Source organism: Poromitra crassiceps (genome assembly GCF_964638095.1).
Source record: "Poromitra crassiceps genome assembly, chromosome: 1".
NCBI lineage: Eukaryota > Metazoa > Chordata > Actinopteri > Beryciformes > Melamphaidae > Poromitra > Poromitra crassiceps.
In genome coordinates this window covers 26,391,407-26,417,576 of record NC_139623.1, presented here as the reverse complement: position 1 = coordinate 26,417,576, position 26,170 = coordinate 26,391,407, and the positions used below count along the sequence as shown (strand labels likewise).

General features: G+C 45.0%; 1 protein-coding gene across 1 annotated transcript; it reads right to left on the bottom strand.

The window, feature by feature from the left end:
* Positions 1-1,136: 1,136 nt before the first annotated feature.
* tbc1d31 (TBC1 domain family, member 31) lies at positions 1,137-26,108 on the bottom strand (the record flags this gene model as incomplete). The annotated part of the gene is made up of 23 exons (XM_083643774.1): positions 1,137-1,291; positions 1,806-2,030; positions 2,432-2,501; positions 2,859-3,053; positions 3,530-3,658; positions 3,907-3,999; positions 4,484-4,619; positions 4,751-4,830; positions 5,083-5,155; positions 5,382-5,614; positions 6,245-6,424; positions 7,616-7,749; positions 8,344-8,477; positions 8,811-8,957; positions 14,760-14,839; positions 18,789-18,962; positions 19,175-19,375; positions 21,306-21,465; positions 22,408-22,559; positions 23,639-23,817; positions 24,591-24,706; positions 25,415-25,555; positions 26,041-26,108. 23 exons carry the CDS (start codon positions 26,106-26,108, stop codon positions 1,137-1,139), a joined length of 3,255 nt encoding a protein of 1,084 aa, XP_083499900.1.
* Positions 26,109-26,170: the final 62 nt, after the last annotated feature.

Genomic DNA, 26,170 nt, shown 5'->3' with positions numbered 1-26,170 from the left:
TGGTCCTTTCCTGCACACAACTGTATAAATGACCCTGTAGTGTTAAAGGCCCACTGAACTGTAATACAAATGTACTTTTACTGCTTACAAAATAATCCCCCAGAGATATAAGCAGAAATTCTGCATGCATATCTTAAATGGTATAATGAGACACAGGAGAAGGTTAATCTGTGATGAAAAAAAAACATTTTTATCAAAATCAGGTTTTAAATAAGACAAATCATATAAAAACATCTAAATTAAAATCCAAAAACTGAGCTTTATTGCAGGTATTTGAGGAACTGAGCTGTTATCTATATGACGGAGATTATGAAAACGTCCCTGCAACTGAAAATCAGAGAGAGGACGATATGTTGCTTGATAAACTCAGAGGTATATTACTTTCTTTGTGTACCATTGTTAAAATATGTTACATAGAACATATTTATAGCTATATATATATTATAGCTGCCTACAGAATCAGCAGGTACAGAATCACCACTTTGCAACGGGTGTGGCGTGCCAACGGGCATCAACATGGAACCTGTCATGTCCAAACTTGTAAAATATAGCTTTGCATGACTGTGAACATATGACATACAGATCCTTTCCAAAAAAATTGAATATCATGGAAATAACATGGATAACTGTGGGCTTCAGCAGATTGTCAAGCAAAGACGATTCCAAAATTTGGCGGAGAGTCAGAGGGAGTGGACTAAGGCTGAAGTCAGTCATAACTGAGAAGTAACTGTTGATTTTCTTCACACTATTCAAATTTCTTGAAATACTGTATTGGGGGTTTTCTGGAGCTGTAGGCCAAAATTATGAAAAATGAAACAAATAAAGGCTAGAAATACTTCACTTTGTGTGTAATGAATCTATCATCTATGAAAGTTTCACTTTTTGGAAGGAATTATGGAAAAAAACTAACTTGTTTTGATATTCACATTTTTTGGAAAGGATCTGTATGACAGAGTGAAGAACTAAACGATGTGCCATACAGGCTGACCAAGTTCAACACAACTATTCGGTCTCAAACTGGTCACTGGTCTGGGGGCAGGCTGTGATGTTAGAGAGCTGGCCATTTCTCTTGTTAGAGTGTTGTTTGGGAGGACAGGCTTGTGGTGCCTGCCACTACAGAGAGTGAGAGGATCAAGTCACTGGGAGACCGAGGACAGTGAGTGGACAGACTGTGATGAGACAGTGCTGGCTTCTCTGGCTCTGGCTGCCAGCTTCTGTCTCAGTTCTCTGATGTCCCTCATTAGTTCTCTCTCGCTGTTGTCCAGATGGGTCCGGCCCCGGTCCAGAGAAACTGAGACAGCATGAAGAAAAAGAGCATACAGATACTTTATTGCTGCATAACATTGATGAAAAAATAAGAAAAAGACCATCAAACAGGAAAAGAATATGCTTAATGAATGACAGAGGAAGAGTGGAAAGGTGAGTGCCACTGCCTTGGAACTCATTTTTTTAGCGGGGTGACGGATCGCTATCTTGCTACACTGCCTCTTATGGATACTATAATGACTATCATTGATTATGCATCACAGCTGTGCGCTACTGGTAGATTTGCATTTGCACTCATTAAGCAACAACTCTAATCCCAATAGAAAAACAATATCCTTTATATGCTGTGGTGGAGAGACGTTTACCCAAATGTCTTTAGAAAACAAGTGTGGGAATGAATAACATAAAATACATAAACCTAATTATTCAAGCTGCAGTATACAACCATGAATCACTGAATTGCATTTGCTCAATGAAACACACCCTCTAAATTGACTGGTTTATTGACTAACGGAGCCAGAGAATGTACTAGTACTCACAATTGGTGGAGGCGCTGTCTGAAGGTGATTGGTTGTTGAGACACACCATGCTGGCTCCTGCCTGCCTTGGCGTGGTGGTGGTAGTGGAGGTGGTGGCTGCAGCAGCAGTAACAGTTGGAGCCTCAGCTGTAGTGGCTCCAGCATTAACAGCAGTGGTAGCACTGGGTCTATGGGGCAGTCCTCTAGTAGGACAGGGCGACCTTATCCTCATCTGTGTCTGGTCGTCTGAGCGAAAGCAAACTGTTAGTTATCATACTAGATCCACATCTGGCTAACAGATCAGCTGTGTACAAAGAGAATCTGTCTTTTTTTCAGGCTGCATTATGAAGCTGTGACTTCTATTTAAATAAATAAATAAATAAATAAATAAACAAACAAACAAACAAACAAACAAACAAATAAATAAATAAATAATAAATGCCTGTCAGTTGACTGACGGTGACATTGTTAGGAACACAGCGGGCATTATAACACAACTGGCCTACAAAATAAATCTTCTTTTGTGGGGGTAGGAAAAAATGGACAGGAAATCCTTGCCATGCACTTAATACTCACTAACACTCGGGTATCTGACATTGGACTACAGATATAGGAATCTGTGTATGTGTTTGTGTGTTGAGTAATACCTGCGTCTGCTGAAGACAAGGGCTGGCGCTGCTCCTTTAACTGGGCTCTGCTACTCATGACTTCATCCCACTGCAGCACAAAGGCACAATCAGCACACAATACTCATTGGACTCTTTGTGAAACTGTTATCACCCTAACAAACTAGTTTACAGAGGAGCTTATTTGTCAAGAAGTCAGTGTGTTGAGTTCCTTCAATTCAGTAATAGTAATATAGTAATATTATTGAACACATATTTCAGCCATAAGGTTATTGTTTTATTAGTAAAACTTGAAGGTCCAAATAGTAGTAAATACTAGTAGTAACTACTCAAAGTCAAAATAGTAAATATGATGTCAATATCAGTGTTTATCTTGGGAACGCCCCACTCAAGCCAATAAAGCATGTCAAGTGAATTGAAAACAAACACACACTTGTTCTGCTCTCACCTTCCTCCCCGCCACATCTCTCATGGTGTTGGCCAGCCTCTCCTCCTGGGCCAGGGTTTGCCTGTGGAGCTCAGCCAGTTTGTGTTGTTTCCTCTCCTGCTCTGTGTCCACCCGCTGCAGGCGCTCTGCCACCTCCCGCTGCCAGTCTGACTCCAAGCCCAGCTGGCACGCCTCGGCCAGGGAACCCTCCAGGCCCTGTGGGAGTGTGTGCGCACGAGGAAGGTAAGGCAGACGGGAGGAGGATCGCAAGTGTCTATCACACCATAGGACTTTGTGTGACTTCACGGCCTTGACGTTTTCTTGAGAAGCTCCATTGGATATGCTGCTGGCGTCAATATCATATGAGCTGTCATACTCTATGGCAAAAGTATTATCCCAGCTGTTGTTTATCCCTGCTTATCAGCTCTCTCCCATGAGAACACACACACACACACACACACACACACACACACACCTTTATGGGAAATGCATGCCTCATGAATTTTAGAGCAAATAAAACTAAACAAACAAATAATGTAATCCCTTAAAGTAATCTATTTTTAAAAACAGTAAATGTATTCAGAAACTGTAATGCAATACAGTTACTCATATTTTGTATTTTAAATACTGTATTTTAGATACGGTACATGTATTGTGTTACTCTCCAGCCTCGTACACAGTACATCACCGACCTGCAGGTCGGTATCTGTGTTGTGCAGCAGCTCTCTGTAGCTCTCCTCCTCTCTTTCCGCCCTCCTCATCCTCGTCTCCACCTCCTCCTCGACCTCCCGACCCGCGCGCTCCTGCTCCTTCAACAGTTGCTGAAGGAAACGGTTGGGGGGGGATAAAACTGTCACAATCAGCACCAGAATGAAGGACTGGACAGTGAGGTCTTCTCATGGTAGAAATTCACCGTTCGTGGGACCAGAACCGGTACCAGCTGAATGGTGTTTATTTGAACAAAGAAAGAAGAAGAAGAAAGAAGAACAGAAGTACTGAAAATATGAAGGAAGCCACAAACAGGGAAGGAAGGCAGAGGCTGGGAGGAAGGATGTGAGGTTTTTGATACCTGTTCAAGTAATTTCCTCTGAGCCTCCAGCTCCATCTGTCTGACTTCCAGATCCTGGACTGCTGTGGCTGTTTCCCGCTCACGCAGATCCATCTGTAGCAGAGCATGGTGACATCATCATAAATGAAGATGACAAGGTACAATTATATGGTTCACGGTTATATGTGCTGCTGCTGCTGTCTAGTAAAGTAAAATGAGCTCACAGAAAGTTTTATAGACGGTTTTAACTTGACAACAAAAACATTCTAAATTGAACCCCCGCTCACTTCCTGTTGCAGTGTTTGCTGGACATAAAAGAAAAAAAAACATTCAAGTGCAGGACTGACCATTCCGTGAAAACCGTCTATACAGCTGAGCGGTGAAAACAAAAGTAACGATGTCGAGTGAATATTTCTGCAGTTTGCCGAATGCTGAGAAAAAGGAAGTGCTGTGGGGTTGCGCTCTGGTGAAAACCGTCTATACAGAAACAGAATTCCCACATTGGGCCTGATGTCAAATTTATCCAATGGGTTCTTATATCCAACACATGAGTATTAAACAAGGTATATCCTGGACCCTGCAGTAGACAGCTGTGTACCTTTCTACTAATCTCCTGGTCTAGTTTTTGTATCTGTGAGGCTCTTAGGTCCTGTTGGCGTTTGAGGAAGCGTCTTCTAGCTGCATCCAACAGCTGTAGCTCCTTCACCTTCAGCTCTCTCTTCATGGCTGCCAACCTGCAGATCACAGAGCAGTGATATTAGGGAAGAGACAGCAATGAGCAACTGCACAAAATCATTTATTTTTCTCTCTCTCTTAAAAAAGAAAAAGAAGAAAAAAGGAATTAAGGAGGTGTGACTGTATTTACTTGGTCCTCTGTTGCGTCAGCTTCTCCTCTTCTTGTGCCAGGATGTGTCTGCGCTGTTCCTCTGCCTGCTGCAGCAGCTCCTGTTTTCAAACCATTCAATTGACTTCAGTTCACTTTGTTTCTATTCAAAAGCATTTAAATCAAATGAATTTCAACTCAATTAATTCCAGTGCAATTCAGTTCATGGCGAACAAATGTGGTCAGTGGGATAGTCTGAGAAAAGGGGAAAACACACTGACAGCTTGTTTCATACAGTAAAACTATATTATCATGTAAGAAGATTCATCCTGTGTGAAATTAATTATTCAAAAAAATGTTTCTATCCCATCTACCTGTTGTGCATGATAGGCCTCCTCCTCAGCTTGGCGACGCACACCATCTGCACGAAGCTCTGATACTTCCTGCCTGAGTGACACACGCACGCACACACGCACGCACGCACGCACGCACGCACGCACGCACGCACACACACACACACACACACACACACACACACACACACACACACACACACACACACACACACACACACACACACAATTTCTTCTATTTTAACCAATTTGTATATTAATGATTTTCAGGTTGATGCCTTTATTATTATGATTGTCAATTATCCTATGTTTAATCTCACCTCTCTCTGAGGTACTCCATCTCCTGCAGTCGTATCCTCTCCCTCTCCCGGCTCTGGTACTCCACGATGAACTCTGGGTAGTGGTTGAAGACGGGGTACTGGCCCTTGGTCAGCGGTGTAAAGTCAGACAGCATGGTCCTGGGGTGGAGGTCTGCCGGTGTGCTGCCCATCAGCCGATAGGCCTCCTTTATCATGGCTCCCATGTCCAGGTTGTTACGATGGTGAAAGAAATACTGAGAATGGAAGGAGCACAGATGTGAGAGGATGAGATAAGGAGCCCAGATGAGAGAGGATGAGATAAGCAGCCCAGATGAGAGAGGATGATATGGAAGTAGTTGGAAGATTGACAGTTTAAAAGAGGGAATTAAAGAGAAGGAATGGAGCAAGGAAAATACACTAGTGTTAAAAAGTGTCTTCTACATCAGCGATTCCCAACCAGGGGTACTTGAGCCACTGGCTCACAGAAAGATTGGGGATTGCAATTTATTTCCTGTGTGTGTGTGTGCGCGCGCGCGTGCGTGTGTATATATATATATGTATATATATATATTATTTCATAAGCCCATTGCTAAAATGGTACGTGCACGCCACAACTAGTCCCCCAACAGGTGTCAACTGTTACATTACACTGTTACACAAGAGGTCATGTCATGTCAAAACTGCGCCCCATCCAACTAGCGAGCAAACGTGGATTGCTGTCACTCTAGATTCAGGTTTAAAAAGAACAAAGAACAAGCATGACTGAGGGGGTGATATTATCATGGAAACACAGCTCAAAGGGTACATTAGACAAAAGTGGTTGTGAACCACTGTTCTCCATCTGTCCATCTGGATAGCGACTGTGGGAGGGGAGGGGAGTTTACCTCAAAGTCCTGTTTCTGGGAGCAGAGCAGCAGAGGCTCGCGGCAGCAGGTGACGTAGGCCACGCAGGCCATGAGGAGGAAGGATGGATGGTTGGAGAAGACGTTGTCAAACAGACAGAGCCACTCGTCACGAGTCAGCACCTCAGAGAACAAGGTCTCCAGCAGGGGCCACACATACAGCTGGGAGAGACAGTACAAGTATACTTTAACTACACCAACTGTCTCCAAATGAGGAGTTCAATTCCAAAACAATATATATGTCCTTTTTGTAAAAAGAAAATCATTACTTCAAGTTAGCCATTCAATATCCCAAATATTGAGGCTCCATTCTATTAAAGCGTTTAACATTATAAACCTATGTTGTCTTTCGTAAAACATTTTTTTTAAAGGTACAATTTGTTATTCTAGTTTAGTAATTGAAGCAGTCGCGCACATCCAAAAAATGTAAAGCAGGTGCAGGAACCAAAAAGCAGTACAATAATTATTCTAGTTTAGTGCATTTGATCAATATGTCATAATTGTGTGCTTATTCTGTTCTTGGAAAAGTAGGCATCACCTGGACCAAATTTCAAATGTAAAAACAAGTAAAAACTTTATGTGGCTCTACAGTTAATGATAAAATGGTCTTCCATAGCAACAGTATTCCAGGCTGTTACGACACAAAGCAGATTTTGGAGCACAAATGCCAAATGTATGCCAAGGTTGGGAACCAGTGCAGTAGATTCTACTGCACTGGTTCCCAACCCCTGACCCCTGACGTACTGTCAATGCCCCTGACCAACCACAGACTGGTGCTGGTCCACATCCGCAAAGCATTTGCTGCCGGGCTGCAGGGAAACTATATGATTCGGAAGGGAGAAAGAGAGCTAACAATGCACACCTCTTTTGTGTCGTAAAAAAGATGACTAAGTGAAATCACAAAGTGTTGCAAATGCATTTCTATCTTGTGGCTATCCCCAATGATATGTAGGCTATCGATTTGAAGAAGCAAGACCAGCGCTCACACACACATATTGGTGAGTTGCAAATACGCCCTCTGTAGTTGATACTGTATCCAAATGTATGAACTATGCACTACGCGTATCCTATCCTTATACAACCCCCCCCCACTTCAAGCAAGATTGTCAATTTTAAACCGCTGTGCGGCGCAAAAAAGGTTGGCAACCCTGGATCTACTGGACTCCGGTAGAAATTCATCTTGCTGGCCTCCACAGGCAGGTCACCCACAGTGCAGTGTCCTAGCAGCTGGTAGGCATTCAGTGTCTTGTTCCAGGACACTTACATGGAACAGAGGCATAAACCAAGGTGAGGTCACCCTCCAGTTACAGGACAGCCTGTCCACCCCTTCGCTCCAGGTGTCTGCACTGTTACCTGTGAGGTGACGCCACAGTCCACCATGTGCTGCAGCAGCTCCTTGTCGTGATGAGCGAGGACGTTCTCGGCCATGCTCAGGATGTTCAGAGGAGGGTTGGGGAAATACTCAAACCAATGCTGGCACCAGTTCACTGTGAGGCCGAATACATGAGTCAGTAAAATAGCTCCAGGCTCTTAACATTGCAATCGCTCCAGAATTAACTTTTATTTCACTCGATTCAAAAGGTAAACCAAAACTACATTCACATGAAATAAGGACCTTTGTTCTCTATAGACTGGAAATAAATCAAAAACATTGAGAGTTAAAGATGTCCATGTTTTTGAATGCTGAAGGAAATCTGTCTGGCTCCATCCACTCAGAGATGTTGGCAGTGCCACTCTCGAACCAAAACCACATTTCCACAAATAAAAACTGGATTACTTGAGACTTAAAATAGCTCCAAATCCTTCAGTGTCACAACTCTTAAAATACTTTGGCTGCACTCATTGAGCACCAGTAGTATTTTGCTATTATCTTGTGCCTAAGATGGTAGCAGTTCCATGCTCTACCCAGGAAACTACACAGAACCAGTAGTTCAAATGTTACACTCAGCATGGCAGCTCAAAACAGTCCCCAGCTTTCAAGATGTTAAGATGAAACATTTCAGAAGCTTTAATGAAGCAGTTCTGTGATGAGGATGAACTTAGTGTTTATTGAGAGTACGGCCATCCCAATCAGCCTGTACCTATGACGGTGGCCACCACCTCAAAGCAGAGCAGCGGATTGTTCTGGAACAGCTTGACGAAAGGGAAGGCCACCAGGGGAAGGTAGTCCGTGTCTCCAAAGATGGCTGCCCAGTGGGCTAAGGCAGACAAGACTCTGCAGAGGGGAGGAGACACATCTGTTTTTTAAAATGTGCTTAAGAAAATACATTTAGTTTCATTTCTTATGTTCATCAAGGAACAACAAGAAAAAATTATTATGAGCAACATTTTTAAAGTGTGAGTACCTGTGTTTGTGAGAGTGAGTGAATGTGTGTGTGTGTGTGTGTGTGTGTGTGTGTGTGTGTGTGTGTGTGTGTGTGTGTGTGTGTGTGAGTGAGTGTGTGTTTGTGAGAGTGAGTGAGTGTGTTTGTGAGAGTGAGTGAGTGAGTGACTAAGTGAGTGAGTGAGTGAGTGAGTTGTGAGAGAGAGTGTGTGTGTGTGCATGTACCTCTGCAGTCCCCTCTGTAGCTTGTGACTTTTGATGGGGTATTTATCATGGAGAGTAAGGTAGGCTGAATGTAGGCCTTTATCGGTCAGACTGCTGTAGGCTGCATGGTTCTCTGGGAGACACAACAAAGACCGCCACACAAACATCCTGCAACACACACATGCGTGCACACACACACAAATACATGCGCACACACACACACACACACACACACACACACACACACACACACACACACACACACACACACACACACACACGCACGCACACACACATCTCTCATTACCATCTTACTGTTAATTACATCTATAAACATGTTATGCACATTTCTAAGATGATGATTTTGGACAAAGATATGAAGAATTGGGTATTGATAAGGATGTGGTAAACACAGCACAAAATAAAAAGGAAGGCAAATAGAACGTAACGGGAGTGTTGTGTTTAAAAAGCATGAAATCCTTCGAAAGAAAGGGAGGAAATCATCACATCCCTTCAGATAATCCAGTGGTTCCCAAATTTAGGGTCGCGACCTGGAATTCAAATAGGGTCGCCTGATTTTGTTTTACACCACACACAACTTAAAACTAGCGAAGATGATTAGTAGGGGTGGGGGAAAAAATCGATTCACCTAAGTATCGCGATTTTTAATGTCACGATTTTTTGAATCGATCTTTTATTCCAGAATCGATAATCGCCAAAAAAAAAAAAAAAAAAAAAAAAATGTTTGTGCTTGCAGTCAGGCCACTCACTGAACAGCAGGCCAGGCGCCGCCTACTGGTTTACTAGTGGTTTTATTACTTTATTAGTTAGTCTGAAGTAATAATTACACTTCAGGGTTAAAGTGGGTGCATCTCATTGTCAAATTGGGCTTCAAACGGCCCAAATTTCACGCGCGTCGGCCCATACCGGCCTGGCCTGCTTGGTATCTAATGCCCGGCCTGAATTATGATCCCAGTCCGCCCCTGTTTTTAACTATATCGCCCAGCCCTACTCATGATACAATATACAGTCTCTAGTGTATGATTAAACTTTTCCCATGTTCTAATCTAGTGTAAAAAAGCAAACAAACTGAAAAAATAAAAGAAAAAAATAAACAAAAATCGCAATAAATCGTAATATCGAATCGCAATAATCGTAGAATCGCAATACTTAAGAATCGCAATATAAATCGAATCGGCACCCAAGAATCGTGATAGTATCGAATCGGGAGATAAGTGAATCGCCACAGCCCTAATGATTAGGGTCACTTGTGTTTTTAGATTTTTTTAGTTCTGAGTTTAAAGTGAAAGTGATAAAGAGTCTTGCTACCTTCAGAAGTTCTCTGACGACTCTGCGATAGTGGGATGTATCAAAGATGGCGATGAAGAAGAGTATCGGGATGTGGTGGCCAACTTTGTCACATGGTGTGAGCAGAACCACCTGCAGCTCAACGTGTCAAAGACAAAGTAGCTGGTGGTGGACCTGAGGAGGGTCAAGGCTCCGGTGACTCCTGTTTCAATCCACGGGGTCAGTGTTGACATAGTGGAGGATTACAAGTACCTTGGAGTGTACATTGACAATAAACTAGACTGTGCTAAGAACTCTGATGCACTCTACAAGAAGGGGCAAAGCCATCTCTACTTCCTGAGACGGCTGAGGTCCTTCAATGTCTGCCGGACCATGCTGAGGATGTTGTAGTTCTAGAGTCGGTAGTGGCTAGTGCCTTCCTGTATGCTATTGTGTGCTGGGGCAGCAGGCTGAAGGCAGCGGACGCCAACAGACTCAACAAACTGATCCGTAAGGCCAGGGACATTGTGGGGCTGGATCTGGGCTCTCTGACTGCGGTGTCAGAGAAGAGAACATAGTCCAGGCTACGCTCCATCATGAGCAATGACTCGCACCCACTCCACGGCGTGCTAGTCAAACACAGGAGCACGTTCAGTGCAGTATACTTGGCTCATTGGGTGTGCCACAGAAAGCCAGGGTATGCCAGGGGGCGGACTACTTGGTGGCGGCCGCAAGGCCGCCAGCAATTTTTTTTGGGGTCTTTTCAAACCAGATTTAGAGGAATATTTGTGTGTTGTTTGCTCCTTTTCACACTCATTATTAGCAGGTAGAAGCAGTCAATTAAATTGTATTTTTTGGCAACATGTAAAACCACTTTGTTTGGTATCTCAAAAAAGTCTCACCTACTTTTTCCAATGAGTGTTCTAGTCGGGAAAGAACGCAAGTTTTGTTGGCATGCAGGTTCGTCTACTGCAGAGAGATCTGTAGCGTTCTCACTGTCCTCTGACTGCTGCTGCACAAACAAGTGTGTTTTTGGCTGCGTCCCCCCGCTGTTATTAACGGCATTGTTTCGGCTGCATCATCTTCATCATCGTCTGTCTCTCCACTGTCCACCACCAAGCGTTCACCCCCAAAGCGCTTTTTTCAGTCAGAACGCTATGAAAATCATGTTGAGAGCGCTTCCATTGTGCACAAAACACAGCACACAGAGTGTTTTTTTGTGCTCCGTTTGTTTCCCCCTGTAGTCGCGTGCAGTACAGATCAGAACACAACGACCACACGGCCGGTAGCCAGCTAGTTTTGTCTGTTTGATGCTGTTTGACGCCCACAGCGCTCCTCCAAAAACAACAGACGCCACCAGCTCTGAAACACCAGGTGCGTTCAAGAGGAGCACGTCTAGCGCGTCCTGAGAATGAATTGCAGAAAGACGTTGGCAGCTCCAAAAAACGCTATTGGTCTAAATGAACAAACACAACTTAATTTTTCCGCCTTTCTATTTGGGTGTGCCAGCTGTCTGTGTGGGTGGCATTTGCACACCCAGGCACACCCGTGGCTACGCGCATGGTTCAGTGAGAGGCTGATCCCACCTAGATGCAATACGGAGAGGCACAGGAAATCATTCCTGCCTGTGGCCATTGGACTCTTTAATGGCTCTCTTAAAAGAGCACCTCGGAGACGCTCAGTCTCCCTGAGACTGAGCCAGCCAATAGGTTAACTGTGCCTGGCTGAGCCACGTGTAATGTAAAGGGCAAGCCGACTTAATATAAGTCCAGTGTGCAATAACTGCAATTGTCACGTAATGTATACTTACTCTACTTATTTTGCTTACTTTATACGTACTCTACTTTATTTTTGCTTATTTTTGCTTACTATCGCATTTTACTAGTGTTTATTTTATGCTATGTTGTGTTCTGAGTGCGAGCTACTGTAACCTGTCCCAATTTCCCCCCGGGGATCATTAAAGTCTTTCTGATTCTGATTCTGAATTCTAAGGGAATAGAGAAGCATGATATTGTAGCGATCCGGGGTTTTGACATGGAATGTGGTGATGCGGTGTTTAGCTAGGAACTGATGTGTTCCTGGGAGGAACGCGGTGTAAGTGGCACTTCCTGTCTCGTGGTGAGGGCAGTCTGGATATGTGAGAGAGCTGGCTGGTCGTGTGTAGAGCTAGCAGCGTAGCTACTGCTGGGAGCTATGAGAATGAGCCAAGAATAAAAGCTGTACCAACTACAAGTCTCCTGGTTCCTTGGACGAATACCTGATTCGTTACATTGGTGTCAAGAAGTAAAGAGGTATCGCCTCTGCGTCGGCCGAGAGGGGAGAGGGTGAGAAGGAACGGCAAAAGAGACTGTGTGTGAGACGGCTTTTGGGCTCGAGCGACCTAGCGGTAGTAGGTTAGCTACCAGGGGTGCTAACTGCTAAGAGCACCACGTGCGATGGTGCGCGACGGGGAATGGCCGTCGCTGAACGGGAGGAAAGAGGAGCTGACGACGGGGATCAGCTCGGTGCTGGCGGGCATGGAAGCCCGTTTGTTGAAAGAAGTCAGACGGCTGTTGGAAGCGACTCCTGCCTGGGCAGTGGAGCTGTTGCGAATGCTGCGGGAGGTGATGCAACGTGTGGACGAGTTGAGCACAGAAGTAACGCAGCGTGGAGAACGGCCGGAGGAGCCGCAAAAGAGACTGTGTTGGACATGCAGGGAACCTGGGCATCTAGCGAGGTGGTGTCGCAGCGGTCCCGGGGGAAAGACCAGGTACGCGGAGCAACGGTACTGGGGAAGGCCGGGAGCCTGCTGGTTATGCGGAGCGATTGGACACCTGGCCAGAGAGTGTCGAAAGGCTGTCGGGGACCGGAGGACAGCGGGAGAAGAGAGACGTGCGGGCGGCGGGCAGGTGAGACTCTGCTGGACTTGCCGTTCGCCGGAGCACTTAGCCAGAGACTGCACTGAGAGTGTGGAGGCCGGAGGAGAGACACAGGCTGGGGAGGATGTGAGCGGCCGGGGAGAAGAGAACGTTGTTACGGTCAGGAGAGTGGTGCTCCAGGGGGGCAGCCAGCGGGAAGAGAGACATCATCTGCAGCGTTGTTACAGTCAGGAGAGCGACGCTCGTGTCTCCGGGTGAGCGAGAGGGGTTACCGCCGGAGGAGCCGGCCCAACCTAGCGGCTACACACCCCCCACGGTTGCTGTGCAGAAAGCCGAGGTGGAGATGGATGTCGGTGGCGTTCGCCCTGCTGCCCTGAGCACGCCGCCCCCTGGGGGAGGGGGACGGGAGGACGACCGAGTGCAAGAGGTGGAGGAAGACGAGGAGGACTGTTCAGATGTGGACCTGACAGACGAGGACATGGACATCATGGATGTCGACGTGGGTGAGTGGAAACGCAGGCAGGCGGAGGACGCGGACATCGGTCCGGTGCTCACGTGGGTGGCGGCCGGACGCCGGCCCCCTGTGGAGGAGGTTTGCATGTGTTCCGGTGTCACGAGGAGACTGTGGGACATGTTTACCGACCTGCGTCTGGATAAAGATGGGGTTTTGGAGAGGAAAGGGGGGCTCCAGTTGGTTGTACCCAGCTACCTGCGGGAATTGGTTCTACGGTGGGCACACAGGGGCCACAGATCCGGTCCCCCCGGATCCGGTCATTTCGGAGCTAAAGAGACACTCCGCCGTGCTCGTGCATTTGGCTACTGGGGAAAACACAAGGAGGACGTGCGGAGCTACTGCAGTGCGTGCGAGGACTGTAGAGGACAGAAAAGGGGCCGATGAGAGTCACCCTGCAGAGGACTAACCCCACTGGGGGTTGAGAGGGACTAATGTGCTTCAGGTGGGACAGAAGCTTTGAAAGGGGGGATGGAAATGGTGGTTTAAATGAATGGGAAAAGAGAAAATAAATAATGGAAATGTTGGGGTTACTGGTAAATTGAAATGTGTGAAAAAGAAGGGAAATAATGTAAACTAGACATTACGGAGTGCCTAATGTAAACTAGACATTATGGAGTGCCTAATGTAAACTAGACATTATGGAGTGCCTAATGTAATCTAGACATTATGGAGTGCCTAATGCAAACTAGACATTATTTGAATGGGAATGTTAATTGAAATGTGGGTGATAATGTGAAGTGAGGAATGTGATGTGGTGATGGGAAAAATGTTGTGGGGTGTTGTGTTTTGGTACAGGGGGGATATATGTGGGTTGTGGGTGCCAGCGTGGGAGCTGGCTTATTGTTGGGCGGGGAGTATGTAGCGATCCGGGGTTTTGACATGGAATGTGGTGATGCGGTGTTTAGCTAGGAACTGATGTGTGGGGGTGTTCCTGGGGGGAGCGGGGTGTAAGTGGCACTTCCTGTCTCGTGGTGAGGGCAGTCTGGATATGTGAGAGAGCTGGCTGGTCATGTGTGGAGATAGCAGCGTAGCTACCGCTGGGAGCTATGAGAATGAGCCAAGAATAAAAGCTGTACCAACTACAAGTCTCCTGGTTCCTTGGACGAATACCTGATTCATTACAATATTATGGATAGTGTACCCGAATTTGAATGTCTAGGGTCTCTAAATTGCCAAAAAAGGTTGGGAACCCCTGAGCTAATCCTTAAAACAGGTCCCCTGAAAAGATTTGCATGCAAAAGTACATTTGACCTCATTTAGTGTTAAACACAATTTTAGAATGCTCCTTTTAAGAAAGCAATCTGCCCTTACCTGTATTTAGCAGGATATTCTCCAAAGGCCTTGAGTAGAGCCACCAGTCTCTTCTTATTCAGACCAGCTGGTAGTTCATTCTGTTGAGAGACAGATACAAAACCATCAACTTACACACTCGCTGCATCTAATTGGAGGAAGGAAAATGTCTTGGTGTGTGTGTCTACATATTTAACCGTTGCCATAGTTTACAATGGATGTTGAGAGAACCTTGGTGTTGTTTTTTCAATATTTTATTTTATGGTTTTTCAGAACATGAAAAAAAGGGGAAAAGAAAAAGAAGAAGAAGAAAAAAAAACACATTCCCAACTTTACAAAGTGGTGCTACCAGTCATGTAAAATGTGCTTACAAAAGATACTGCGCATGGGATCCACTACAAGTGGTCCATAAGCAATCGGCCTGGTGAGTCACTTGTCGTTTTTAACCTCGTCAAAAGGCCAGGAACGGGTCACAGATAACTAAAAACTCTGGAACCTGACGGCTGGATCCCACCTGGCACGTCACGTACGCGTTCTGGCTCCGACGCGGTCGTCGGAGCTCCTCGCGGCCATTTTAGTCAATGTGTGTGATCCCACCAGGCGCGCCACGGCGCGTATCAGAAGCGTCCCAGAAGCGGCTTGACGCCCCGTTAAAGAGTTCTATTTTTCACGGATGACACCTTGGTCGCACCAGGCCCGTCTGCGCAGCGTCGGCATGTCCCACAGCACGCGCTTCAGAAACGGAGCGCTTCCGAGCGCTGCCTGGCAGCTGATGCAAAATCGCGCGGGATTTACGAGATCGCGCGATACTGTGTGTACAATGGGGTGGATGGAAATAGCACAACACACAAACAACACAGTCTGTCGTTGACTTGCTTTTGATTTGGTCATTTTCCCTTGATTGTTGTGCTTCTACCATGGTTAAGTAGGCTGAAATTATTTCTTTATTTGTCATACAGTGCCTGTTAGCAGGAGGAGAACTCTTGCATTTCTTCGTCTACTTGAAAGACTACAGGTGGAGGGGGGAGAAGGAGAAGGAGTCGGTATTGGGTCTGCACACGGTGTTTTATTATGAAAATCCACCGGATTCATGTGCAGTTGCTGTGTCTGACTTCCGGGCTGAACGATCTGCTCTGTGCAGCTTGACACAGCTTCCAGGCGTCATCCGTGAAAAATAGAACTGCCGTGTATCTTTAGCTGAGCGGGGCGTCAAGCCGCTTCTGGGACGCTTGTGAGACGCACCGTGGCGCGCCTGGTGGGATCACACACATTGACTAAAATGCCCGCGAGCAGCTCCGACGAGTGCGTCGGAGCCGGAACACGTACGTGACGTTCCTGGTGGGACTTCCCCGTGACGCCTGGAAGCTGCGTCAAGCTGCACAAAGCAGATCGTTCAGCCCGGAAGTCAGACACAGCAACTGCACTCCAGTCGATTTTCATAATAAAACACCATGTGCAGACCCAATACCGACTCCTTCTCCTTCTCCCCCTGTAGTCTTTCAAGTAGACGAAGAAATGAAATGAGTTCTCCTCCTGCTAACCTCCTGCTAACAGGCACTGTTAGCAGGAGCTGTTAGCAGGAGCATCTCACAAAGCGATCTTGCATCCAGCTGCCAGGCAGTGCTCGGAAGCGCTTCTGAAACGTGTGCGGTGCGGCATGCCGGCGTGCAGAGGACGGAACAAAGCCGCGGCGCAGCCAGAACGCTGTGCAGACGGTCCTGGTGGGACCAAGGTGTAAGTCTCTCCATACGCACAACCGAGACCATATCCATCAGCCACAGCTGAAAAGAAGGTGGAGAGGAGGACTTCCATTCCTTCAGGGTTAGTTTCTTGGCAACAGTCATCCCCTGTGTCAAAGATTGCTGCATGGCCATTGGGAGGAGCAAAGAGGACTCCGAGCAGCCAAAGATTGCGAGTTCCGCCTCCGGTTGAAGGGTTATTTTGTCGAGCGACATTATAGTCGAGCGAGGGTCCGCGAGGCGGAGCTCCACGACTCACGTGCGGACTCCACGCTGGGGCAGATGCTTTTATATGGCAGCCAAGTGATCACCATGTTGCATTGTACAATGGTAACGGTGAGAACAGCCCATGAAAAGTCACAATGAAACGCTATTACCGTATGTGCAGTACTGAGTGCGCTTTCACTCTCAAACGACCGTATATGAGCACATGAATGAATCACCAAACTTGTTTTTACTGAATAGCCGTTTCAGTTCTCAGCCCTGATAGCCTGCTTGTAATCTCTCTCAACACAACACATTTACTTGTTGAAATGACTAAAAACGAACAGTTGCAAATCAAAGTTTAGCCTACCACATGGGTCAAGAAATGTGGTGAAAACACAGCTCAGTGTTCAGGGCTCAGTGGCTCGAAAGCGTCCATGTTTGGAGAGAAGCCGTGCGGAGGTTGCGCTGCTAGAAAAATCTTCAGGTACACGGCACGCTGTGCGGCTGCGGGGGTCGCGCACAACACATTGACATAAAACAAGCTTTAGAGTACCATTCAAATATTTTGGCCCAGAATCTGGACAGTGAAGGGCAAAACCAAAGCATGGGACAGTGTGCCCTCTGACACCCGTGGTGGTGTCAGAAGGATATATCTTGTGTAACCTATGCTTGGAATAATGAAGACGGTGAACAACTTTAAATTGGATCAGCTGGTGTCTGCTATTAACCGAACAGAGCTGGACCACAGACAGTCTCCTGTCCCATATGATTTCAGATAGATCAACACCAAGTTCCCCCTGCCACACCTCTCTGATCCTCTCAGTGGGGGCCTTAATGCAATCGTCAAACAAACACACAAACCTAGAAATAAGATGCCTGGAGTTGGGAGGGCTTAACAAAACCTAAAAAAAGCATGTTCATTTGGGAGAACTTCAAAATCGTGAATCGGACATAATGTCTAGCTTGTATATATCTATAAAGATGTGTTTGGGGCAACTCAAATTCCCTCTTCAGAAGGTCAAAGGATGCAAATTGGCCATCAATATACAGGTCTCTGATGGAGACAAGCCCCTTCTCACTCCAGGCATGGCAAATTCTAGAACCTTGGTGTTTGTGTGTGTATGTTTAACCATTATGAGTCCTAACGAGTGGGTGGAGGAATACACATGACGACATAATGAACAGACATAAATGGATAGACATGACGTAAACTGTGTTAAAAGGGGGGATGCCACCACCATTCAGCTCCTCTCAAATCACTACCTTGTCTTATCAATCAATCAATCAATCAATCAAACTATATTGCAGACTCCACCGTCCAAATAGACATACAATCACATATAGTAAATAAAAATAAAACACACACAACATGATTGATTGATTGATTTTCTTTATTTAAGTGTCATGCTTCGAATGAAGCCCAGCCCACATGGGCAGAAAACACCACAACACCACAACAACAAAAAAAACATTATAAAAGGCGTTATATCACATATTAAAAAAGTGCTTATGCAAATTCAGTAAAAGGCATCTAATAAATAAGAACAGTAAATGCCATTAAAATGCAATTTAAAAGTGCTTACAAGGCACAAATACCAGTGTATCCACACATTATAGGATTGGTATCAAAGTTATTGTAAACTAAAACTAAGACAAAAACTTAACTAGCTAAATATCATCATTGTGGAACAGTCTACTTGTAAACTTAGTAAAATAGAAAATAGAAATAAAATAGAAAATCCAGGTGAAATGTTTTTCACTTAATTTAAATTTGTTATGTGCAGACATTATTTTGGGCATTTTTACTGAATGTCAATTGAAAAATTCATTAATCCAATTCAGAATTTATGATTTGCATGGTTTGTATTACACAATAACTGTTGCTAATATATAAAATACCTGTTCTGAACTCATATCTTTAAAAATAACACCTCTACCAAAATACTAAAAACTAGAAACTAATTAAAATTAAAATTAAAATTAAATTACTGAAAACTAAATACATTAAAACTATAATAACCCTCAGTCCTGAGACCCAGAGGGTGGTCTTAGGACTTTGGTGTGTGTGTGTGTGTGTGTGTGTGTGTGTGTGTGTTGGTCCTACCTCTTCGTCCTCTACTGCAGACCCAGCGGGGGGTCTGAGGACCTTGGTCTGCATCCGCCTGCCGGAGGCCTTGGCCGGCCTCTGAACGACCTCTGACCTGACCTTGACCTTTAGGTTTGAGGAGTCATGATCAGCCTCACCGCCAGAAACGACTGCAACCTGAGGACGAGGCGGCTGAGAGAGAGCGACATGTTAAGATAAACGTGACAGACACAAATGCAGCTATGATCCATTGTCACACAAACATACCTTATTATATCCATCACACACACGCACGCACACGCGCGCGGGCACGCACGCACGCACGCACACACACACACACACACACACACACACACACACACACACACACACACACACACACACACACACACACACCTCATTACCTTGTTATATTCCTGTGTGAGACTCGTGACACTGTAGACATTGATACTGCCATTATCCATGATGGCCACAACATGGCGTCCATTAGGGCTGACTGTGACGGAGGTGATGGCGTCATCATGGGCGCCCATGTGGAAGAGCAGCTTGCAGGTATGAATATTGATGAAGCGCATCACGCCATCCTGGCTCAGGACACCCAGAGTCTGCCCACACATTAACACATGTGATGCAGACACTTCTGGCACGTGTTCAACATAACATTGACAGGCATGCAAACATACACATACACACAAAAATGAAAACATATCCTGATTTTTACAGGACAAACGGCATTAAACACACCTCAAACTGACACACTCCACTCCACAGCAGGAGTGGAGTGATGAGAAGAACAGAAATAAAAGCAACAGAAAGAAGCCCCAGACAGGATCAAGTGGAATTCATGGTCGGGCGTCAAAGCCCTCACAGTAGGCACCGTAGGGCTGCAGCGCGGCGGCGAGCCTGACCAAGCTATGACCAAGTATATGTATAAGTATATGTACTACATTCTCGCCTTGGGCTAACTTCTAATCATTGAAATCACACAATTTACTAATTTTGCTGGGGATTCCCTACAACCCCCTCATCAAGCTGACGTTTGAGTATAGGTCTAGCTGCTGTCTGCAACGCCCTCATCAAGCTGACGTTTGAGTATATATAGGTCTAGCTGCCATTAGCAATGCCCTCATAAAGCTGATGTTTGAGTATATATATAGGTCTAGCTGCTGTCAGCAACACCCTCATCAAGCTGATGTTTGAGTATATATATAGGTCTAGCTGCTGTCAGCAACACCCTCATAAAGCTGATGTTTGAGTACCGTAAATTCCGCACTATAAGCCGCACCGGAGTATAAGCCGCACCTGCAAAGTTGACTGTTTTTTACATATATAAGCCGCACCGGACTATAAGCCGCGGGTGTTTTAATGGTATTTTATTTTTATTTTTTTTTATTGTGTTTTAATGTTTAATTACCATATGTAAGGGTTCATGCACAGAGGGGATTGTCGGGAAAGAGATGGCTGTTTGAGGAAGCTCCCATTTATTAACATTTCAACAAAACAACATAACACAACACCACCTGTGTTGTGTTATGTTATGTTATGTTATGTTGTTAAAAGAGGGCAAGAGAGGAAATTAAAACAGAAGTGGATTTATAGTTAGAAAGAGTGCTAAAAAAGAGAGTTTTTTTTTTTTTTTTTTTGAAAAAATCCATAGATAAGCCGCACCGTTATATAAGCCGCATGGGCCAAAAAAGGCCAAAAAACGGGAAAAAAGCTGCGGCTTATAGTCCGGAATTTACGGTATATATATAGGTCTAGCTGCTGTCAGCAACGCCCTCATCAAGCTGACGTTTGAGTATATATAGGTCTAGCTGCCATCAGCAACGCCCTCATCAAGCTGACGTTTGAGTATATATAGGTCTAGCTGCTGTCAGCAACACCCTCATCAAGCTGACGTTTGAGTATATATAGGTCTAGCTGCTGTCAGCAACACCCTCATCAAGCTGACGTTTGAGTATAGGTCTAGCTGCCGTCAGCAACGCCCTCATCAAGCTGACGTTTGAGTATATATAGGTCTAGCTGCTGTCAGCAACGCCCTCATCAAGCTGATGTTTGAGTATATATAGGTCTAGCTGCTGTCAGCAACACCCTCATCAAGCTGACGTTTGAGTATATATAGGTCTAGCTGCTGTCAGCAACACCCTCATCAAGCTGACGTTTGAGTATATATAGGTCTAGCTGCTGTCAGCAACGCCCTCATCAAGCTGATGTTTGAGTATATATAGGTCTAGCTGCTGTCAGCAACACCCTCATCAAGCTGACGTTTGAGTATATATAGGTCTAGCTGCTGTCAGCAACACCCTCATCAAGCTGACGTTTGAGTATATATAGGTCTAGCTGCTGTCAGCAACACCCGCATCAAGCTGACGTTTGAGTATATATAGGTCTAGCTGCCATCAGCAACACCCTCATCAAGCTGACATTTGCGTATATACAGTATAGGTCTAGCTGCTGTCGACAATGCCCCAAATCAAGGCTGACATTGTAGCATGTTTCCAGCTTAAAAGTCCATCAGTCCTGCTGTCTGCGTACCTGGCAGGCTCCTCCATCGAAGCTGTCTGGCAGGAATTCCAGCTGTCTAACAGTTCGGACCTGTGTGGGCATCTGCACCACCCTGACCAGCTGTCTGCTGTCCAGACACCACAGGTGGAGCAGGTTGGAGCGCCCACCCGCTGCAAGGCTCTTCCCATCGCTGTCAACAAAAGGCAGTTGTGTCAGTGTTTGGTAAAGCCTTACCAAAGCTTCTTATCACAGCCGGATGGGAAACCAACTCCAGCCATTCACCAGATGGTAACTTTGAGCTGTGGCTGGTAATCTGGTGTCTATGCAGGAGTTCCATCAACAGAAAAAATGCAACTACTAACCAGCAACCAGACATTTTAACAAAACCAAGTAACCAACCCCAACATTTCCTCCTTTTTCACAGGTAGACAAGTTTATTCCCAGAGGACATGGACGTGGCTTTTTATTGAGTCTCCCTGTTTTCGACTCGAATCTGCCAGTGGGAACCAGTGGAGTTGCAATTACAGTATATAGGTAGGATGAGAAAGGCCTTTTACAAACCTTGATGAAGGCCATGTGCCAAAACGTGCCGGTTCTAAAATAAATAGATGCTGGAAGTGATGCTGGAATGCTGGAATTTTCTCTTACACATGTTTGCCTACTGTAGCAGCCAAACTGGCTAATGGATTTTTGGAATATACCTGCCAGTGTGTTTCCTGTCCAAATAGTCCTAATAGTAACAGTAGATCACAATAGTAAGGGTCTTACATCACTGTCAACTCATTTTAACTTACGTATATTACAGGATAATAAATGTCTTATGGTCAATAATGGTCAGATGGCCAGATAATGTCACATTTTTGTCAGAAAGTTTATACTCTTATACATTTATACTCTTTGTATTAAAGTTGTTATTAATTTACTACAGTCAATGGGGTAGGTCAAGAGAAGAGCAGATATGAAGAGGAACACATACAGTGAAGGCCTAACGGTACAAAGTTAGTTGGTTAGCTGGTTATTTATCTGGTAGTGATCTAGATTAGTTGGTTAGCTGGTTATTTATCTGGTAGTGATCTAGATTAGTTGGTTAGCTGGATATTTATCTGCTGGTGATCTAGATTAGAAGCCCCACCGTGTGACAGCAAAGGCCTTGTAGTAGATCCGGGGGCCACTCTCAGGGACAGGTAGTTGGTATTTGCAGGACAGCGTGTCGCTCTCCCAAGCAAAGATGGAGTCATCGCTGAAACAGCTGAGGATGGTGTTACTGAGAGGCAGGAAAAACACCTAAAAAACACAAAGAATAACGTTGCCATGACGATGACGACAACAATGTAAATAACTGTGTATTCCTTTAGTTTAAATTGATCTTTTAACTGGGGATTTACACTCTGTATGCCATATGACTGTTGAGTTTCTACCATAAATCTGATATGAGTCAGAATGTACATTGATTCTATCATGATTATCTGCCCGTCAATATAACCTCTGTATGCCAAGAAAAGAGTTTTGCTCCAAAAACACCTACCCTCGCAAAATTAAAACATCTCTTTTCAGAGGATGGTAGATAACAGCTTGGCAGGGGGAATAGGTGAAGTACAATAGGCCCTTCTCACGGGGGCCATTTTGTGTCGAGAAGCCAGGGGAAACACAGGTGCAAGCAAAACACTAATGAGGGTTTCCAAATTCCAATCATGGAAGTTGGAAACCCTCATTAGTGTTTTGCTTGCACCTGTGTTTACCCTGGCTTCTCGACACAAAATGGCCCCCGTGAGAAGGGTCTATTGGGGAGAAAACGGGGGAAATCCAAGAAAAATATAAATATAAATTAAATCCTTAGTTGACAAAATTACACTTTAAGTTTTACAAAATTAATTCTCTGTATTCTAGGAGTGAGCAATGAACTGCATAAAAAGACTCATTGTAAATTAACGTCACCCCCTGCCCCCCCCCCCCCCCCCCCCAAAAAAAAGAACAAAGAAAAAGAAAGATGTGTAGTGTTTTGGAAACTCTTTACTTACAAATCTCACTACTATAAAAGTATAATCAAGTGTGCTGTGTCTGCGAGCCCGCCAAGTGGGCGAGACCTTGGGGGCAAACCAACAAGGCACGGCAAGTAGAAATGAGTGCCGCCAGTTGGGCAGGTGAGCACACGCAGTGTGCGAGGCAGCAAGGGACGCTAGAAAGGAGTGTGTGAAGCACACAAGATTTCTAGTCTTTTTTTTTTTCTTGCGTCAATATCGGACGAAAAAACAGACTCTGTGTGCAAAGTCTTTCACTCTGAATAAAGTTAAAATGTAGGCAATTATCATAATCTTATGATGCATGTAGTCGTAACTTGGCTAGTAATACATGCACTTTCTTACCCTCTGTATGCCAACAGACTGTCTGATATTGAGCTTCCTCTTCCTCTGGAAGGAGTCCAGGTCCCAGAGCTGGGCTGTGTCTGAGGAGGTGGTGATGGCATAGCGGCCTGAACTGTGGACAGAGATAGATGAAACCGCTCCCTCATGACCGCGCATCCAACTGACTAGCTGCTTTGTGTCTGTTAAAGAAATTAGGACAGAACAGAAGAGCACAGCTCAGTCTATTTATAGGTAATTTATTATAATGTAATAACATTATAATTAAATATTTAATTATAATGCGCAGTCAGGGGAGTGAGATGAGAGGTGGTGACTGTGCAGGTGCCTGAGCAGAGGACAGAAACTAACGTCACTCCCCCCCCTCCCCCTCCCATGGCTCTGCATCAAACTGACCAGCACGTCTGAGAGAAACAGATAATATTGACTAATGAGTGTTTGGAGAAAGTGCTCCCATCAAGTTATTGTTAAGAATATAATTACGACAAAACATGAGAGCATTATCAGGTGCAGCAAAATTGGAATTTTCATTGAAAAAGCACCCGGGTCGGCCGCGTGGAGGACTAAGCCTTTGTGGTACGTGCTCTACCAGGTGAGCCACCGGGATGCACCGGAAATTCCTATCCCTAGATATATAATTAACAGCATGTAAGACTGCCTTCCACCTGGAAGCACTGCACAGTTACAATGTCATATGTGAGAAGACAATGAAGATGAGTAGAAAGAAACAGTGAATTAACAGTAAATCAAAATGCAGGTACTAACTACCGGGGGATGCACCCCATGTTATTCCGAGTATTTATTGTTGCTCTCTTACCGGAATAATTTGTCTAAGAAAACACATTTGGGAGCTTATGCTTATTCATTTGAAAGATATTGCAGTGTGTGTGTAGTTCAAAAGAAACTCATTTTGAAAGAAAATGTCTGCCCGTCTTTGCATAAATATCCATCCTACCTTTGTCAAAACATCTAATGGAGTAGTCAGCCAGGGCCACAAGGAACTCTGTGGTCCTGCGGAGGTTGAATGCTAGAGCGGTGCTGGCCTGACCGGTCTTCTGTACCAGACGGAACCTGTACCAGGAGGGAGGCCAAGTAAATCAAAAGGTCAGATTGATGAGAAAACCTGCTGAGTTTGATGGGCAGGGCAGGTCTATTACAGACTACAGTAGCAGTGAGTGAGTGGATCATAGTTGTGAATTATGTCTGAATTTCGCATAGAGCAAATTCTGGTGTGAACATGTTGTTAATGCATTAATGCAAGCAAAGGACAAAAAAACACCACCACCACCACAAACAACAACATTTGACATTGTTTTGGGGGTTGGAATACAATAAGGCCATGTTCAGACTAGGAGGTCAAATCCGATTTGTGAACTTTAGTGACCTATTAATGATTCTATCCAGATTGGTTTTATGAGTCTGGACGCTCCAAGTCTGATTTGTGTCACTTGTCCCAAACCACATATGGAGGTAGTTTTCAATCTGCTTTCGACTGATGTGACTTCAGTGTGGACGCGCTGGTCACCCAAATCAGATTTGAGAGTGTGTTTTGCAGGGGGCGGGGCCTTGCAGAGCAGAGTGCAGACATGCAAACACTGCCAGAAACATTGTATGTTGGCTCATTGTATCTGGACACACACACAGATCCGACTTGAACACTTGCCCAAATCAGATTTGTGGGAGTGCGGACATACTCCCAAATCAGATTTGGGAAACCAATCAAGATAATGATGATTAATGACTTTAGCAGGAAATTTTCCTGTAATGTGAACAAGTGACCTGTTTCTACTGATGTCAAAGACGTAGATGTTGCCATGGTAATCTCCGGCCAGGAAGGAATCTCCAGTGGTGTCAAAGGTCACATGGAGGAAACGCACTGTCTTGGCGTGTTGAGCACTGCGGACCACTGTCACCAAGATACTGAGAAATACAAACAACACACATTAAAAGGGAAACAACACACACAATAAAAAAAATTCAGCTGAAAATCAACATGTTTGCATGAATCACAGCTGCTCTCTAGAGGTTTCCCCAGGGAACATTTGCCGAGCAAACATTCCAACAGATCAAACACACTTTAGGTGCAAACTGCAGAAGCGCTTTACTTACTACTAGCATCTCCTCAAAGGAAGTCAATTACATTTTACCTGCCCATATTTTCTCAGACATCCTGGGGATTCAAACTGACAACTTTCTGGTCACTTAGTCTACCCACTTCAAAAAACCCATGATGAATAGTTTTATTTTGGTTATTATTTCATTCATGTGAGGTTAGTACGTTAAGAGAATGACTTTCAGGATCAGAGGTTTCAGTTCCCCCACCTTTATCTGCCCACCTAGAGTAGCCTATAAGAGACTCAACATCAAGTGCACATGAAAGCTGCTGAAGCATTGATTTCACATACCCGTTGCCTGCTGGTTTTCGATGCCAGACTTTCCCCTCTTCTTTGTTTCCTATGTCTGTTACTTGCATTTTTCAACACGACTGTAGATACTGAGAATAAAACAGGATGATCTCCCTACTCAGCGCTTCTG